The following is a 19,777-nucleotide window of genomic DNA, read 5'->3' on the forward strand; positions in this document are numbered from 1 at the left end:
TCAAACCGAATTACCAATCTTTTGAAAAGCGAAAAAAGTGAAAAATCTGAAAGCCAATCAGTCGAAATGCCAATGAACCAACATATGCCAATTTTACAATGCCATTATCACTTAAAATGTGAATGAAGCGGCGAAAAAGCGAAACAAAACCCAATTGCGAATCATGCGGACGGCTCAAAGAGTTAAAAAGTGGAAGTCGGTCGAAGAGCAGGACCATTTGTCGAATAGTAGCTGAAGACAAAAAATAGTCGACGAAAATATCGCGAATAAAAATACCCTCAAAGACCGAGGACGCTGTACGCATTTTAAACGCCGCTAAAAAAGAGCTGTGTTCCATTCAGAGCTAATTTAATTACCCCCCTTAACTAACCCTACCCCAGTGAAAAACAAGTCTGAAAAGGGTACGATACCAAGACCATAAAAGGTCTTCGACGGACTTTGTCTTTGTCTTGCTTCTTGAAGTTTCCATTCATACATCAGATAGTTCATTTGTGTCCATATAGAAGTTGTGCCAGGTTGTAGAAGTGGTGTAGGTTGTTAATGGCGCGGACAATGGCATGTCGAGAGGAATCAGTTATTTTCTAAAAAAACAAACAAAAGAGGAGTTTAGATACATGACCGTTTGTATAAATTTTTGCAGATGAGGGTGACTTTTGTTTGAGAATGATGAAACGCCTCAGGGGGCTCGGTTAAAGAAAAAAAGTTGCTCGAAGATATTTAAATAAATTCGAGTGAACATATAAAATATCACATGTTTGAACAGTCGGTGAATAATTTTAATATTAGGTTAGCACGGTTAAGAAAAGAAAGCAAAAAAAAAAAAAAAATTCACTGCTCGAGTTCCTCGAACAGGTTTGAATCCCTCCCAAGACTGAATTTTTTCAGCCTCTGGTTTCGCAACAGCTCACGTTTTGTACATAACTGTGATTGCCTTCCATGAATTAGAAGATTAAAAGAATTAAAAGAAATTAAAACAACTTCAAATAGTCTCCAAATCCTTTATAGAATGTATCTAGGTTGTGAGCCTAGGAATTACATAACTTAGCAACCAAAACTTAATCCAAGACACTTTCATTTACACAAGATCGAACAAATTGAAATTGAAATCCTAGATAAAAAAGGAAGGAAAGATTTCCGCACTTCCCAATACATAAATTAACAATTGCACCACTAACCCCTCCTCCAAAAACGGCAAGCGCGAATAGAGTTTGAGTCGCAAAATGGATACTGACATAATTATTGTATGGGGTGTTAGTTTTGAAACGCCTCTTGTATTTTGTACATTTCCTGTATTTGCTCCTTGCGCGTTACTGTTCATTTGTTTCATTTCAAGTAGACACGTGACGCAATAGTTGTCACTTTGGTCATTACATAATTTAGTCTATTACATAGGGTCATGTTTCCGTTCGACCGCCACGTGTGTAGAGCATATTACTGTAACACAGTCGCTACTCGCTAGCTAGAATTCGCTACTGCTATTGACGTTTTGAGGTGCTACAATTACCTATTTCAAGGAGCTAGACCAAAGTAAGTTACTCATATTGTTTACGCTCGGTTTATTCTATTGTTTCGTTTATCATTTGTCCTTTTCTCGCACAGATTTCTGTATTGTTGTTTTATGGTTAGTTAATCAATTAGATCAATTACATAAGAATCGATTTCGTTTTTGTTGCCTTTTAGTTCGAACCACAACCGTAATCACGATCATTGTCACAGCCACACATATACGCATTTCAGCTATCGCTACCACAGTTACGATCGTATCGCTACAGTTCTGAAAGGTTATCAAGTATTTGTGATGCTATCTTCGTCAAGTGTGATTCATTAAAGACATTAGTGATTGGAACTTTGACCTCTGTTGTTGTGCGTTCGCATTAATACGCTCCGTAACCTCAGCTACTTCTACCCTGTGACCCGCGAAGGTCACATTCGTTCGAATTTGTGGCTTCGAATCTCCAAGTGCAACCGTCCGCGAATTTGCGATGAGAAGAAGCGAAATTGCAACATTGGAAAATAAGCAAAGCGTCAAATATCGCAGTCGCTAACTTTGTAACGTAACAGTTAGTCACGTTGCGAAAACGTGTTCTGTGCAAGTAATCATGGCCGAGGGCGGTACAAAGGAAATTAAAGAACGATCAAGTTCAAGAAACCGAGAAAGAAACCGTATTCTCGACTGGGAAGCAATTGATTTAGAGAATCTGCGTAAGTTAAAGCAAGCGAGAGGTGCGAAGAAAGGTCTTATTACTAAAGCACAAAATGGGATTAAAGAATTAATGACTGATCGCGCTAATGTCGATCTCGGTAAAGTTAAACTAGAGGAATTGAATGTGCTTGTGGAAGATTTTAGAAGCGCTCACGCCGTTTATCACAACCAACTCGTGGAAGAGTGCGACATTGACGAATCGCATGGATATTTGAAGTCGGTAGAACAGTCAATTACGGATCTGGGAGGCGACATCGCACGTTGGATCGTGACATCCGGAACATTAGATCCCAACGACGATTTAGTGGACCTTAACCCCGAAGACTCAATCAGTAATGCGGGTTCTCGCGCCGTATCCAAACATACCCGTCGCTCGAAACCAAGTTCAGTCGGCTCAAGGGGATCATCTGCGAGTTCCGTTTCCGCCGCGCCTGTCAAGGCCACCGCTAAAAGAGCAATGTTGGAAGCAGAAGCTGCTAACCTTGAGAAATTTAACGAAATCCAAAAGGAAGAGCTAAACTTGCAGTTGAGAAAGAAGGCCTTAGAGCTTCAGACCGAGATCGCGAAAGTACAAGCCGAGGAGCTCACCTTTATCGAAGCAGAAACCGACTACAGAAAGATTTTCCCCAAGCCTGGCTGTACAGCTGAACCTAAGAGGTCACCGGATTCTCATCTTTCCAATTGGACAAATTCAAGAAATCAGCCAAAAGACGCTGAACAGCCCACAGAGACGATAGAAACTCCTCTTGGTCAGCGCGGAACATCAGTTGATGTGAAACCCCTAAACCCGTACGCGTCAAGTTGGACACCAGAATTCCCAGCCAAAAGTGATGAAAAACCCTCGAAGCCCATTGATTTGCCTAACATCAAACCAGACCCGAACATACATGGAAATGAGTCCAAATATAGTACGCCCAGCACGACAGAATCACTTGCAGAGAAGTTGTTGGAAGCTCAGTGTATACAAAACCAACAGTTTCAGGCGTTGATTCAACGACAGCAAGAGAGAACATTAGCCTTGACTCTACCTCAGCCAAACGTGCCCATGTTTAGTGGAAACCCAATCGACTATTGGTCGTTTATACGAGCATTTGAAAATTTAATAGAGAAGAAAACGACAAGTGAGAGCGCCCGACTTTATTACCTGGTCCAGTACACTACCGGCGAGGTCCAAGATCTCATAAAGAGCTGTCTCACGATGAGAGATGAAGTAGGATACCGGGAGGCGCGAGATCTCCTGCAGAAGAGATATGGATCGAGCTACAGGATAGCAACCGCCTATGTAGATAAGCTAACAAGAGGACCTGCTATAAAGGCTGAAAATGGTGATGCATTAAGAAGATTTTCAATTGTGCTGACGGGATGCAAGAACACCCTTAAAGAGATCGGCTATTTAAACAAACTAGAAAATCCGGACACGCTGAAAACCATCGTCCAAAGGTTGCCATACGGACTGAGGCAGAAGTGGCGAGATGTTGCTGATAACATCACAGAAAACCAAAAGAGGGACATAACCATTGCAGATTTAAGTGACTTTGTCACTGCTAAAGCCAGAACAGCCACTCACGCCATATTCGGAGACATCTCGGGCCAAGCATCGTCGTCCCATGGAGCTCCCAAGGCAAAACAGAAATTTTCATCGCGGAACACATCAACCTTCGCCACCCAAGTCAATCCTAGACATGGATGTAATGACGCCAGGAAACAGCCGAATCAAGCAGAGCGCAAGTGTCCCCTCTGCAGCTCTAGTCACTGGCTATCACAATGCGATGGTTTCAAAGGAAAATCCTTAGCGGATAGGTGGCAATTCGTTAACTCCAGAGGGCTGTGTGTTAATTGCCTTGTCGCCGGCCATTCAGCTAACTCTTGTCCCAAACAAAGATTCTGCCGTGTCACCGGGTGCAATGGAAATCATTCAAGCTACCTTCATCCTAGAAGCATGGAAGCAGCTGCTAATAAAAATGCCGGCAACACTGCACCACCTCAGCCCCAAACACGAAATCAAGAGAATGAACAGTCAGTTCTTAACGGCTATGTCGAAGGACGAAATCATCATTCATCCGCTCCCAGCTTGGCATTACTTCCAGTGAAGGTCAAGGCACCAGGATGCGATTACATTATCGAAACTTATGCCTTTCTGGACAGCGGTTCCAACGCTACTTTTTGTTCAGAAGAACTACCCAGCCACCTGGGCCTGTCAGGGCGCCAGACATCGCTAGCACTAACAACCATGGAAAAGGAAGATAGTAAAGCTATGACCAGTGTCGTCAGCCTTGAAGTAATGGACCTCGAGGAAGAAAATGCTGTTGAGCTACCTCTTGTGTTCACAAGGCCGAAGCTACCCGTAACAGTAGAGAATGGAGCTCAGCAAGAAGATGTTGATCGTTGGCCACACCTTTCAGGAATTAAGATTCCGAAAATTAATGCAAAGGTCGGCCTGTTGATTGGAAGCGACGCCCCTGAAATTCTTCAACCAAAGGAAGTGAGAGAAAGCTGTCGTAATGGCCCTTACGCTACAAGAACGATATTTGGCTGGGTGGTCAATGGTCCTTTGCGTAGAGCTCAGGACTCCGTCCAGTACACTGCCAACTTCATTAGAGCTGATGCAGAGCTTAGCGAGCAGTTCCGAAGTTACTGCAACATGGAATTTAATGATTCCGCATATGGTGGAAAACCTTCTCTGTCGCAGAATGACAAACGTGCTCTGGAAATAATGCAAGAAACCGCAATGTTAGAGAATGGCCACTACACCATCGCGTTGCCATGGAAGGACGACCCACCGTGCCTTGAGAACAACAGAAGTGTCGCAGATCACCTGCTCCGTTTGTTGAAGAAACGTCTATTGAAAGATCGCGATTTGCTAACGAAGTATAAGGCATGCATCGAAGACCTAATTCAGAAGGGTTATGCGGAGAAAGCTCCACCCACTGAAATCAAAGGAAAAACGTGGTACCTTCCTCATCATGCTGTCTTTCATCCAGCAAAACCAGAAAAGATTCGCGTTGTCTTTGACTGCTCTGCCAAGTACCGTGGAAATTCGTTGAATGATAAGCTCTTACAGGGGCCGGATTTCACGAACTCTCTCGTCGGTGTGCTGACTCGTTTTCGCCAAGAATCTGTTGCTATCATTTCAGACGTCGAAGCCATGTTTCACCAAGTCAACGTGAATCCTGAAGATTGCAATGCGCTACGCTTCCTCTGGTGGCCAAATGGTGACCTAGCTTCGCAACCCGAAGAGCTTATGATGACAGTGCATTTGTTTGGAGGAGTGTCATCGCCCAGCTGCGCCAACTTCGCCCTTAGGAAAACAGCTGAAGACAATAAAGCAAGCTTCAATCCAGAAACAGTGCGTACTGTGGAGCGTAATTTCTATGTCGATGACTGTTTGAAGGCTGTTGCATCAGAGGAGAGCGCTACCCTCCTTGTTAAGGATCTCACAGAGCTTCTAAGCAAGGGCGGCTTTCGTCTTACGAAATGGTTGTCGAATTCTCGCAAAGTTGTAGAGTCAATTCCAGAAACTGAACGGGCAACGGCAGTCAAGAGTTTAGATTTTGATCTCGCTGTCATTGAACGAGCACTCGGCGTCCAGTGGCAGGTGTCCTCAGACACTTTCGGCTTCAGTATCAGTATCAAGGATAGACCGGCTACTAGAAGAGGAATCTTGTCAGTGATCAGCTCCGTGTATGACCCGCTCGGATTCATCGCCCCTTTTGTTCTTCCAGCTATGGTCATCCTGCAGGATCTCTGTAAGAAGAAGCTCGATTGGGACGATCGTATCCCAGAAGAAGACCTCACGCGCTGGCAGACATGGTTGAGTGAGCTACCGAAACTAGAGCGATTCCGCGTAGATCGATGTTTCAAACCTCGCGACTTTGGTGAAGTTGCCTCATGTCAACTCCACTTTTTCTCTGATGCATCTCAATCGGCCTATGGTGCTGTAGCCTACCTAAGGATGGTCAACATGCATGGTAAAGTGCATTGTTCCTTTGTGATGGGGAAATCCAGATTAGCCCCACTGAAGCCTATGACAATACCAAGAATGGAATTGTCTGCTGCTGTGCTGTCTACAAGATTAGACAAGTTGATTCGAGAAGAAATCGAGTACGCTATCGATAGCTCCGTCTTCTGGACTGACAGTACGTGTGTGTTACGCTATGTGGAGAATGACGAGAGGAGGTATCAGACCTTTGTTGCCAATCGGGTATCTGCGATTCGCGAGCAATCGTTGCCATCCCAGTGGAGGTACGTCGACACAAAGTTAAACCCTGCAGATGACGCCTCACGAGGAATGTCCGCTGATGACATTGTTCAGTATACACGCTGGACTAAAGGTCCTTCCTTTCTTTGGAACGATGAAGCAACTTGGCCTAAGCTCCCAGCCGCCATGATTCGAGACCAGTCGGAGAACTTCGACCCAGAAGTCGTCAAAGCTTCTTTCGTCGGATTGGCTCACCCTAGTGCAATACAGATGGGCGAATTTTTTGAGAGATTCACTAGAAGAAGGCAAGGAGGAGACGCATCACTCCAACCCGACAAGAAAGTCAGACCGTTGGATGTTGAAGAGATGGAGAATGCTGAAAGAGCAATAATCCAAGTAGTGCAAGCTCAAAGGTTCGATGACGAGCTTCTATCCCTGAAGGGAGCAAAGAGAGAAATCAAGGAGTCAAGCAGTGTTGTCAAACTTGACCCAGTTCTTGTCGACGGCATTCTGTGTGTTGGTGGTCGCCTACAGAATTCGCCAATTCAGGACAGGCACAAGCATCCTGCCATATTGCCTAAGGATCACCACGTCTCCCTCCTTATCATGCGCTACTACCACTCAATCAGCGGTCATTCCGGGCTGGAGCACACCCTCTCCTTGATCAGAGAGAAATATTGGGTTACGCAAGCAAGAGTTTTGCTGCGCCGCATTCTCGGCTCCTGTGTTGATTGCAGAAAAAGACAAGCAGCCGTGGGGCAGCAGAAAATGGCCAGCTTACCCGCCCGCTGACAGAGTTGCCCCGTCAGAGCCCCCTTTCAGCTATGTCGGTGTAGATTGTTTTGGGCCACTGGAAGTGCGACGAGGAAGAAGTACTATAAAGAGATATGGTGTTTTGTTCACCTGCATGACGTTACGAGCCATTCATGTCGAAGTTATTCACAGCTTGGATACAGACTCTTTCCTGAACGCGTTGAGGCGGTTTATTGCAAGGAGAGGGCAGCCAAAGCAGATCCGGTCTGACAATGGTAGCAATTTCGTAAGGGGCGAGAAAGACCTGCGAGAGGCAGTACGCGAATGGAATCAACAGAAGATTCACGCTTTCCTCCTCGCGAAGAATATAAAGTGGATTTTCAACCCACCTGCTGGCTCCCATCACGGAGGTGTATGGGAGCGCTGTATCCGTACCGTACGGAAGGTAATGAAAGCTCTTCTCAAGGAGCAGCCCTTGGATGACGAAGGTCTTACCACGCTGATGTGTGAAGCCGAAGCGATCATAAATGGACGGCCTTTGACTAAAGTGTCAGACGACCCAAGAGACCCCGAGGCTCTGACTGCTAACCACCTCCTGCTTTTGCGTTCGGGACCCACTCTGGCCCCAGGTGTATTCTCCAAAGAGGATTGCTATTCCCGGCGCAGATGGCGACACACTCAGTACATGGCAGACGTGTTTTGGCGACGGTGGATGCGTGAATATCTGCCCACCCTTCAAGAGAGACAAAAGTAGAACCGTGCAAGCAGAAATTTTACAGTTGGCGATGTTGTTCTTTTGCTAGATGAGAATCTACCGCGAAGCTCCTGGCCTCTAGGGCGTATCCTAGAGGTGTTTCCCAACCAGAATGATGGCCTAGTACGGAGTGTAAAAGTGAAGACGAGGACATCTGTTCTCGTGCGTCCTATTGACAAGATTGTGCTGTTAGAGGCTGCCTGAACATAAAACTTTGGAGAACTTTGCATGCGTCTTGACATTTAGTTAATGTCTAGTTCATAAGTATTGACGGAACGTTTCAAACCTCATTGTTTGTATCTTAGTTAAAGGCTGCAAGCTGTTTCTGCCTTTAAAGGGGCCGGAATGTTAGTTTTGAAACGCCTCTTGTATTTTGTACATTTCCTGTATTTGCTCCTTGCGCGTTACTGTTCATTTGGTTCATTTCAAGGAGACACGTGACGCAATAGTTGTCACTTTGGTCATTACATAATTTAGTCTATTACATAGGGTCATGTTTCCGTTCGACCGCCACGTGTGTAGAGCATATTACTGTAACACAGTCGCTACTCGCTAGCTAGAATTCGCTACTGCTATTGACGTTTTGAGGTGCTACAATTACCTATTTCAAGGAGCTAGACCAAAGTAAGTTACTCATATTGTTTACGCTCGGTTTATTCTATTGTTTCGTTTATCATTTGTCCTTTTCTCGCACAGATTTCTGTATTGTTGTTTTATGGTTAGTTAATCAATTAGATCAATTACATAAGAATCGATTTCGTTTTTGTTGCCTTTTAGTTTGAACCACAACCGTAATCACAATCATTGTCACAGCCACACATATACGCATTTCAGCTATCGCTACCACAGTTACGATCGTATCGCTACAGTTCTGAAAGGTTATCAAGTATTTGTGATGCTATCTTCGTCAAGTGTGATTCATTAAAGACATTAGTGATTGGAACTTTGACCTCTGTTGTTGTGCGTTCGCATTAATACGCTCCGTAACCTCAGCTACTTCTACCCTGTGACCCGCGAAGGTCACATGGGGCTGTGCGGAAATCTGGCCTTTCAATGGCAACCACGATGTTTAAATTTAGACATAAGTTTAACAAAACATAAGAATTCAATTTTAAAGGAGATTTATGGTCGTGATAAACCCTTAAAGCCTTTCTGCGGCTCGAGCAGAGGGAATTAAAATCCCGCAAAATTTCCTTGCAAACATGTTTCTCGCCTTGAATTGAAACTTGCGACATGTACATACGCTACGTTTGTTCAAAATCAAAACCTTCTGACCAAACAACACAATTTCGCTTCAAAAATAGAAAACTATAAAGTGTTACAGAGAGTATTTTAACTCTATAACTAGAAATACGTGACTCGCAAAACCTCGCGAAGCTGGGGCTGGGTGGAAAACCCTCCTTACTCGTACTGTAGCATCAAATGAAGAGATTACGTAAAAGGGGCATAGGAATTTTTTTATGAGCATGGTCTTTTCGTAGTTCCACAGGCTAGTTTGCGGTTGAAAATCTATTTCTGACGCGACGTAATGTACAACGGGCGTGCAGCGCTGTCGTGTTCGATGAATTTATTTCCCACGGAAAATTATTTTACCGCGTCCACAAACGTGTATTTTCTTCAATGCAATCTTTCACAAAAAAGATTTCTAAAAGAAAGTTAAAATATTGTGGAGAGATAGTTCTGTATCCAGTGAATATTGATGAACATTGCAGTTGAAATTTGATCATGCACGCATATTTTTTCCGATGTATGCAAATTGTGCTCCACACGACGGCAGACAGTCTGACGTCATTCTGGGGTTGAAAATCTATTTCTGACGCGACGTAATGTACAACGGGCGTGCAGCGCTGGGGTGTCAGTAAAACGCGGGGTCGGGGTCGGGGTCGGGGTCGGGGTCGGGGTCGGGGTCGGGGTCGGGGTCGGGGTCGGGGTCGGGGTCGGGGTCGGGGTCGGGGTCGGGGTCGGGGTCGGGGTCGGGGTCATTTTTTTTCTCTTTTTTTTTTCTTTATTTTTTTCCTTTCTTTTTTTTTTTTCAACATCACAGGTCATTTGTGGGTCAAATAAGGATTACAGCCAAAGTAAAAAAGTTAAGTCTCTAAAGCTTACTAGCTTAGGGTAGGTCATCGGTGACAACACTCGATACAGTTCCGTATTCTGGCGGACTTTGGTTCCGTGAATTGACTACCTTTTATTCTTCTAAGAAACGAAATGAGGCAAAAAATACAAGGTACGAGACAATATATTTCCTTGAACTAACAAATTCGTGAACTAGAATGTGTATGAACTTACTATGAACACCCCCGCCGCCTTCCATGATCGTGCTCGTTTATTTCCGAGAATGAAATAAACATGCGTTCGAATTCCTTTGTAAAGCTCGGCATTTGAGTAGAATGTAGAACATTTCTGTGGAAATCTTTCCGAAAAAGACGCATTGACTGACAAAAAAAAAAAGATTCAAAATACTTTAGAGACAATTGTTATTCTTGAAATACTTGTGCTGTAATATAAAGAAAAATTCATAGCTTTATACCGTCAATAAACTAGGGAAATTTCTACGAGAACTCTGAAATCTCATTGCCGACGTCAAAACTGACATGTAAATAGGCCTTATCACGGTTTGCGACGCCATTTTGACGAGTAGGCAAACCGCAAACAGGCTTGAAATAACAGTGTTTGTATGGAAATCCCATGTCAAATAATTTTCATAAAACATCGCTGCTGAAAAATTCATGAATTGTCTTTTTCGGAAAGATTTCAAGAGAAATGTTCTACTTTCCATTCAAATGCCAAGCTTTACAAAGGAATTCAAACGCACGTTTATTTCATTCTCGGAAATAATAGTCACGCGTGACATGGATTGACTGTAACAAACGAGCACGATCATGGAAGGCGGCGGGGGTGTTCATGAGTTCATGCGCATTCTAGTTCATCCTAAGCTAGTAAGCTTAAGAGACTTAAATTTTTTTGTATTGGTTTAATCCTTATTTGACCCACAAATGACCTGTGATGTTAAAAAAAAAAAAAAGAACGAAAAAAAAGAAAAAGAAAAAAAAAAAGAAAAAGAAAAAAAAAAAAGAAAGGAAAAAATAAAGAAAAAAAGAAAAAGAAAAAAATAACCCAGACCCCGACCCCGACCCCGACCCCGACCCCGACCCCGGCCCCGACCCCGGCCCCGACCCCGGCCCCGACCCCGCGTTTTACTGACACCCGCAGCGCTGTCGTGTTCGATGAATTTATTTCCCACGGAAAATTATTTTACTGCGGCCAAAAAACGTGTAATTTCTTCAATTCAATCTTTCACAAAAAAGATTTTTAAAAGAAAGGGAAAAGATTCTGGAGAGATAGTTCTCTATCCAGTGAATATTGATGAACATTGCAGCTGAAATTTGATCATGTACGCATATTTTTTCCGATGTATGCAAATTTTTTTCAGACGACGCCAGACAGTCTGACGTCATTCATACTTTGTTTGCGCACTGTTGCCAGGCAACAGCACGGACACCTTCACGGAAATATATAAACATACATACATATATACTAGAAATACGTGACTCGCAAAACCCCGCGAAGCGGGGGCTGGGTGGAAAGCCCTCTTTACTCGTATTGTAGCATCAAACGAGGAGATTAATAGGCGCATAAGAATTTTTTTTGATGAGCATGGTGTTTTCGTAGTTCCACGGGCTAGTTTGCGGTTGAAAATCTATTTCTGACGCGACGTAATGTACAACGGGCGTGCAGCGCTGTCGTGTTCGATGAATTTATTTCCCACGGAAAATTATTGACCGCGGCCACAAAACGTGTAATTTCTTTAATGCACTCTTTCACAAAAAAGATTTCTAAAAGAAAGGGAAAAGATTCTGGAGAGATAGTTCTGTGTCCAGTGAATATTGATGAACATTGCAGTTGAAATTTGATCATGCACGCATATTTTTTCCCATGTATGCAAATTTTGCTCCAGACAACGCCAGACAGTCTGACGTCATTGTGCGGACACCTTCAAAGATATAAACATATATAGACATATACTAGTAATAATCAGAGATTAGCGAGATGCGTTCGACCATTTGGGAAAAGAAAATTACATTAAGTGCCAGATATTTTTCACATGTTTATTAAAATCGCAAAAAATGTTATCAATCTATAACCCAGTGTTTATAGTATAATGGATATTTGGTGGCTTGCTTGTCGAGTTTGACCTTCTCTTCACGTTTGGTGTGCTTGCTTGTCCAATTCTGGACTGTGCTTCCTTGCTTTGTGGACTGTTATCGGGTAAGATGCGATGTTTACGTTTGAAGTGAGAGTTACAGGCATTTGGAATCTTGTGAAAGCATATCGATATATTCATTTCCTTCGTTTCTAGCAGTAGCGGGAGTTGAGTTTCACGTTAATAGAGGAAAAGAAGCAAAAAGATAGATAATTATATAAGAAATAAAAAATAAATCAATGAATAAATAGCTAAATATGCTAAATGAAAGAATAAAATATAAAAATACATTTGCTGCGCAAGCAGTACGCTACGCGAGATTTATATACTTGATTGTTCTTGAATCTTTTGAATGAAAACTTCGAAAAAAGCATTTTCTTATTTAAAAACGCACAACATTTACGGTAGAATTCGGCAAGGAACCGGGAAAACGTCAACGTGCCCGTTCACTTGCCATTGCCTTTGAGGCGACGTTGAATCTTCGGCGTAGCGTTACAAATTTGCATAAATACTATTGTGATCATCTCAAAAGGCAATTTCACGTTTTCTTCATTTTCTATCAACTGATTCAGATTGTAACCATGTCTTCCACTGACAGATGACTGGATAACTTGTTCACTAAACCCAGTTTTAACAGTGAAGGAAGCGAAACTATAATATTGCGACTTTTTCGACCGCTGTTTCACAAGCCGAGAATAGAAACACGCGCGATCGCTTCTAACCTCTCTAAACCAGTACGCCGCACATAATTATGCTTTAATCTTTTGAATTAAATATTCGAAAACAGCATTTCCTTGGTTAAAAAACGCACAATATTTTCGGTTGTAATCGGCAAGGAACCGAGATGAAACGCTTGAAGAGCGAACTCTTTCCAGCTCGAGCATACACGTCCGCACATCGCTCCAACAATATTAAAAACGCAAACAAAGTTGGCTGTCTCGCAGAGTTGTTCCCTGTAAAACGGAACCGAACTGTGGCCGTTTCACTACAAGAAACCAAGGCTGCCTTACGCTGACAAAACTGGGTACCACCGAGTGGTTGCAATCTCTTATAATCAAATGACTCGATAAAGTGTCTGCCATAGCCTCCCACGCAGACGTTCTTAGGGGTTCGTCACGCGTTCCTGCCCCAAGAACGCCTGCGTGGGAGGCTATGTCTGCCATTGCAACTACACCTGTTCGTTTCACTCGCATTAGGAATGTTACTTTTCTCGAAATAAATCATGGCCATTTGCCGAGCTACACAACTCGGCAACTTTTTGCTTTGGTGATCACAAATCATGGCCATTTGTCGATCTACAAAACTTGGTAAGTAAATTATTTGCCGAGCTACACATCTCTGGAACTGAAACTGCTGAAACTACGCAACTTGTCTCTTATTTTAATAGTCAGCGCAAGGCAGCGTTGGTTTCTTGTAGTTAAACGGGGGAAACAACACTATGCCGAACTTATTCCTGTGTCTTCGCAGTTGTACACACTTCGTGAAGGCGTTGATAAATCTAAATCTAATCCCCAAGTCTTTTTTCTAACTTGAACAGCGAAACCATCCTAAGGAAGCACACCAAACGCGATGCAAGAACGTGAAACTTGACTCCCGCTGTACATGTAACGAATTACGGCCACTTCGTTCCATGACCACTTCGTTCCAAACCACTTCGTTCCATCCTTTGGCCACTTCGTTCCACCAAATAGTCACTTCGTTCCAAAGATGACTAACTGATGATCGGGAAGATAGCTGAAAGTTGATTTGACTGCGCAAAAAAGTTTTAACTACTGGTTGCTATGATCAACGCGTGGTTGCACATCTTTTCACGTTTATGTTCAATCTAAACATGATTTCGCATCTTCGTCAGTCTGAAACTAATAAATAAAGTTAAGAAAGGATAGTTTTTTCGAAGCAGGTTCATCTTTACTGAAGTCTGATATGATTGGTTGCTATGATCCCAGATCCATGTAAGATTACGTAGAAGTTTACTCGCTTAGTTTACACTTGGAACGAAGTGACTATTCGTTGGAACGATGAAACTTTGGTGGAACGAAGTGGCCAAAGGATGGAACGAAGTGGTTTGGAACGAAGTGGTCATGGAACGAAGTAACCGGATTCCCATGTAACGAAGGAACTGAACATCGATAAGCTTTCGCAATACTTTCGCAAGATTCCAAATGCCAGTAACTCTAACTTCAAACGTAAACAACGCAACTTATCTGATAACAGTCCACACAGCAAGGAAGCACAATCCAGAATTCGAAGAGCAAGCACACCAATCGCGAAGAGAAGATCGAACTCGAGAAGGAAGCACACCAACACGCGAGGCAAAACGTGAAACTCGACTCCCGCCAGAAACAAAGCACATGGTTGATGGAAATGACGTCATTCGCCCCTGCATAATATTCTTCGGGGGGGCCAAACTGGTGTCGATGAATACGCAGTCGAAAAATCTCGATTTCGCCTGGATTAGGAATGCGTTCTTTGTCGAACGCAATAAATATATTTTTCGCTCGAATTCGCGCGGCTTAGCTCCGCTCGGGCCGGCTCGGCCCGACAAATTTATTAACCTCGCTACGCTCGGGCCTTCGGCCCTCGCTTCGCGAGGAATAAATATATGTTCGGCTCGAATTCGCACGGCTTAGCTCCCGAGCGCAGCCTTCGGCCCGACAAATTTATTAACCTCGCTACGCTCGGGCCTTCGGCCCTCGCTTCGCGAGGAATTAAAGTTTTGTTCTCTGGTGTAAACAGTTTGTTTTCCCCGCAAATTCCAAAACTGATTTAAAGCTTTGATGCTGCATGGCTCGACTAAACGCACGGACTTTTCCAGTTATACGCAAAAATTATTAAAGGAGTGAAAATAAACTTGTTTAATTATTGCCACTCTTATTTAACTGAATTAAATTGAGAGTATCCTTACCGTAGCTTTTTCTATGAAGTTGTTGTCAGACTCTCAGTTTGTAATGAATTCTTCCCGCCGAGGTTCTAGTGTAAAGACATCTTCTTCAAAGAACATTAAATTGCGTCGTTTTTGCAACTTGGAGCTTTCTCCCTGGTCATATAAAACGCTGAGAAGAATTGAATAAAAGCATATTTGAGACAAGTACTAGCTTTAAAAACACCGAAACTTAACAAACGCAAGTTGTGTATTGAAAGTGCAAACTGCTTCTTGATAATTTCTTACCTTGCCATGCCAACAAAGTCTCCAAAGTTTACTTTCCGTCTTCTCCTTCTTCAGCGCACTGTGTATATATGATTCTTGGTGAAGTTTCCGTTGCAGCTAAGAAATAATTAGCTGAAAACTCGTAAAAGAAAATAAAACTTCACTCGGCGTTCGCTCCAGTTCAGACTTCAGAAGTGAACTCACTACATTCTTGTCGAACAAGGTGAAAAAGTTGAACAGATATGGCGCGAATTTTGCCAGCGTTCTTGAACGCTCTCGGAATGAAGGGCATTCTTTCTTCTAATTGGCTGGCGTGAAAAATTTGGTAAGCCCTATTGGCTGAATGGCAACACCTATCATTCATCACAGGATTCACAGCCATTTGGGAATTGCAAGTTTTAAGAATGCATTAATTATGGATAATCGGAATAACTGGAACAAAATAATTTTCTTGAAACAATCAGGAATAATCAGAGGCACCCATCGAGAATATTTAAGCAAAATAAGAGTGACGAAAGTCATTATTCAAGCTGATGACCCACTTTTGAGAAGAATGGATTTATTTAAGGCTCTGTTAGTAAGAATGGAGAAGGCGAGTTTTAGAGGATGGGACAAAAAAAATCAAAACTTTGCTTCCCATGAATAAACAGTGTTCATTTTTTTGGAAAGAGGAAAGAATAATCTAGCATTTGTGAAAGAAATAAGCTGTTTCATTGAATGTGTCATTTTGAAGCGACTCTGGAGTGACCGCAAACTCTTGTGTTTCAATTTTCGGTTTTATGTGCTTTTGAAGTGGCTATAAAAGAAAAAAATTCCCCACAAAAATAAAACCAGCGGATCAGCCCAAATAAAGACAATCTTTGTTCTTTGTATATGTAGAAAATATAAAAGAAATATTTTTTTCCACCGAAATTTGAGTGAGTGGTTCTTACGCGGACAAAAAGGTTCTTTAATTATGAGCCAGCAATGCAAATGCGGTTTATCGTAAAATGCGCGAGATTCAAGATGGCGACAGCCATGGCGACCTTGTTTTCCTTATAAAACTGTTCCCCAGTCAATTATAAATAGTATATTGGCAGTGTGGAAACCTTGCCGAATGTTTCCAAGGATTTGGTCATCACGGGAAGTGCTACGCGGACTATTAACAGGATCTTAGATGGTCAGGTCGGTATAAAAACAAACACACGCTTACAGGCTTGTCAGGCGAAAAAAAATTTATTATCCAGAGTCTGTAAAATTACTTAATAATAAAAGCTTCAGCAAAAGAATTAAGCTTATGCATAGGTTAAGGTGAACAATAGAACTGAAGGTTTTCCTTGAAGTAAAAATAAAGACGCGTAAATTTCGAAAACATGTTTCAGATGAACATCAACACTACACTGTTGTACCGTTCAGAACAGAAACGTTACCATGCAGTTGCAGCATTAGTTGGGCATTTTTCAACATTGTCCGTCATGGGGGTCAGGCATTAGTCCTGATCTCCGGGCATTTGACTTTCTTGAGATTTTCACCTCGCAACACTGTTGCTTTATTAAAATGATAAGCTCATCAGCAAGGCAATAAATTCTTGATTAAGTACATATATGTCTGAGAAGGACATCAATATTCACAAAACCAGTGGTCACTGCCTCATTTACTGAGAAATAGGACTTATCAGAGACTTAGTTTGGCATGAATAAGTCTTCATTAAAATAAATTAAAAGGTTAAAGCGCTCCCCTTCCCCATTCCTGTTCTAATGCAATATCTGGTCTTTTTTTTTGTAGTTTCCATCAGCCTAGAGTGATTTTGTTAGTTAAAATTATTATCAGTGATAAATCTCTTGCTATTTCGTCCAATAACTCCTATTATCATTTGATGCATTTTTTCTTCCTTTTCATTGGCTGAGAGCAAACGACATGACCTACAAATAACTGCCCACAAATAATGGTCTGCTCATGCACAATACTGTCCAGCTGTGTTTTGCTGCAAATAATATTCTGCTCATGTGTAATTGAAACCACACCCTTGTGTAAAAATGGCAAATCGCTTCCCTGAGCTGTCAGAGAGTGATCTGACATAATAATTATGAAAAACAAACATGGTGATCGATTGATAAAACAATCACATTATTGAACTTGGTTACTGCAAAATATCGTGATTTGTCAGTACCTCGCAGATCAATTATTTGCCTCTGCCTTCTGCATTCGACAAATAATTGATCTGCTCAACACCGACAAATAATTTATTACAATATTTTGCTCAATCTCGTCCAATAATTGTTAAAACTTATGTTACCTTACTATGACTACATGTACTCTTCTCAGCTTGGTTGATCTGTAAACTTATTACAGATGTGTGTATATAAATGCACATGTAATCTGCAATAATTTATTTATAGTAAAACAGGTTGTAATTTGACTCTATTTAAGGAATAATTTTCATCTCAATACTCAGACTGAAATATCTGTTTTTCTTTTTTGTTTCATTTTAGTTCTCTGCCACTGTTAAAATTGACATTGAAAACTTGCTGACAGATCTGAGTTCCCAGGATAATGCAAAAAAATCAGCTGATTCTTTGCTCAAGAATTCAACAATGTCTGTGAAAAGTACAACAGCATTTGAAAGTCACCATAGCAACTCTAGTGACACTGACAAATATTCCAGTGAAGATGATGATGTTTTGATACTTCAGCAAGAGAGGAAAAGTTTGTTAAATGTTCATTTCTTAGAAGAACAGAATGCATGCTGTGGACTCAAGTAAAAACAGCACAGAACGTTCATCAAGAATACAGGCAGACAGAGTTACATCTTATTGTAAGGAGAGTTTTAGCAGCCAGAAAGAAAAAAGCTGTAAAAGGCAAAAGGACAAGCTCAATTGTTGATCTTTCATTCTCAGATGACGATGACAATGGTGATCACCGTGTGAGAGAAAAGTCTTACCATGTAATTAACTTGCATGCATCATCTTCTGTAACTGAACAGCAAGCCAGGCTGCAGATTGCATTGTGGTTGGATCATACAAAAGCCAAAATGACGAGACTGTGTATTAGAAAAACAGGGATGTTAACAATGTGGAATATTGTTTAAAACAAGCAACAAAATTTGTGGCTTCACCAATTCTGATCATGATACTGATAACTGCGAAGATGGTGAAGATTTTCCGTGCTTTGTACCATCCACATGTAAATCTTCTTCTCAATTGAGTGAAACCAGCAGCACCAGCCGACTTAGCTCAGATAGACAGATAGACTCACAAGACAGTTGTAAAATCCTAGTAAAGAAAAAGAAGAGGACTACAGAGGAAATAATAAGCCAGAGGAAGGAGGCTTTGATAGGTAACCTTCTACAGCTAAGGGCTGTTAAGTAAACACCTAATATATAGTTATACTGTAATCCATGAGACTCGGTACTCTTGTTTGTCTTATGGAATTGCTTGAGTGTGGGTGCTTCTTAAATGCTGTTGTTGGTGACTTTCATCTTCATTTCATTCACTAAGAAGGTGGTTTCCAGTTCAGTCAGCAACAATGAATGCAACTTGCTTTTAGAACATGTCTCCTTGACCTGTAGTGGTTTCTCGTCATTCAGTTTCCAATGTCATTCTTATTTGCTGGTCCAGTTGTCTTAATCGCAGACTTGGTACTCAGGCAAATTGTTGGGAAAAGCTAACAAAGTACCAGGTTATTGCACTAATGCATGATGATAATTATGTCTACTAGATGTGCTGTTATTTCTATAGGCCGGGTCCCTCTTTCAGGATTTACAAAGAAAAAACTGGTATCAGTAGAGGCCTATATAGAAATCATAGTAAAAATATATAGCGAAAGGTGGAAAGGAACTGGCTGCATACAGTTCAATTAACTAAAGACAACAGTTGCTTGGATAACCGCATCATGGTAGATGTAGAAACTGAAACACTTGAAATGCAGAAACAAACACTGAGCACCACAAAAAAGTACACTACTAATTAAAATTAATACTACTCCCCACCAACATGTCTTTTAAGCTGTGTATCATGGTGTTGTTGTCAAAGGTCAAAGCAATAATTGTATCGTGTCTACTCATTATAAGAGCCTGGTCAGGACTATGTTAAGTACTACATAGGGAAAATTTCTCAGCCCTATCAAAGCTACTATCATCAGCTGGAGGGGTCAGACTCTAGAAGTTTATCCACAGACAAGCAGTGTTAAAGTTAGAACCACCTTGTACAGCATAATAAACAGCACCACAGGAAAGTACTACTCAGTAGCTTTCATTTAAATGGTCACACTTTAGGATTTCATCCACAGACTCAAAACTTAGAACCACCTTGCAAAGCATACACAGCACCACATGAAAGAACTTCCCAGTAGCTTTCATTTGAATGGTCACACTGTAGGATCTTATCCATGGACTCAAAAGTTATAACCACCTTAAAAAGCATACACTTAATAAATAGCACCACAGTACTGCTCAGCAGCTTTCATTTGAAAGGTCACAGTTTATGAATTCATCTATAGATTCATTTTGTACTCTCTAGTAAACAGTGCCATGACAAATG

General features: G+C 41.8%; 2 protein-coding genes across 2 annotated transcripts; both read left to right on the forward strand.

The window, feature by feature from the left end:
- The first annotated feature begins 2,099 nt into the window (after window positions 1-2,099).
- On the forward strand, window positions 2,100-7,193 carry LOC146458045 (uncharacterized). Its single transcript, XM_085091206.1, has one exon. The coding sequence runs from the start codon at window positions 2,100-2,102 to the stop codon at window positions 7,191-7,193; it is 5,094 nt and encodes a 1,697-aa protein (XP_084947332.1).
- Window positions 7,194-7,308: 115 nt separating this feature from the next.
- On the forward strand, window positions 7,309-7,908 carry LOC146458046 (uncharacterized). Its single transcript, XM_085091207.1, has one exon. The coding sequence runs from the start codon at window positions 7,309-7,311 to the stop codon at window positions 7,906-7,908; it is 600 nt and encodes a 199-aa protein (XP_084947333.1).
- The last annotated feature ends 11,869 nt before the right edge of the window (window positions 7,909-19,777 follow it).

The sequence above is a fragment of the Pavona decussata genome, unplaced genomic scaffold (assembly GCF_977016875.1).
Source record: "Pavona decussata unplaced genomic scaffold, jaPavDecu1.1 SCAFFOLD_234, whole genome shotgun sequence".
In the NCBI taxonomy this organism is placed as follows: domain Eukaryota; kingdom Metazoa; phylum Cnidaria; class Anthozoa; order Scleractinia; family Agariciidae; genus Pavona; species Pavona decussata.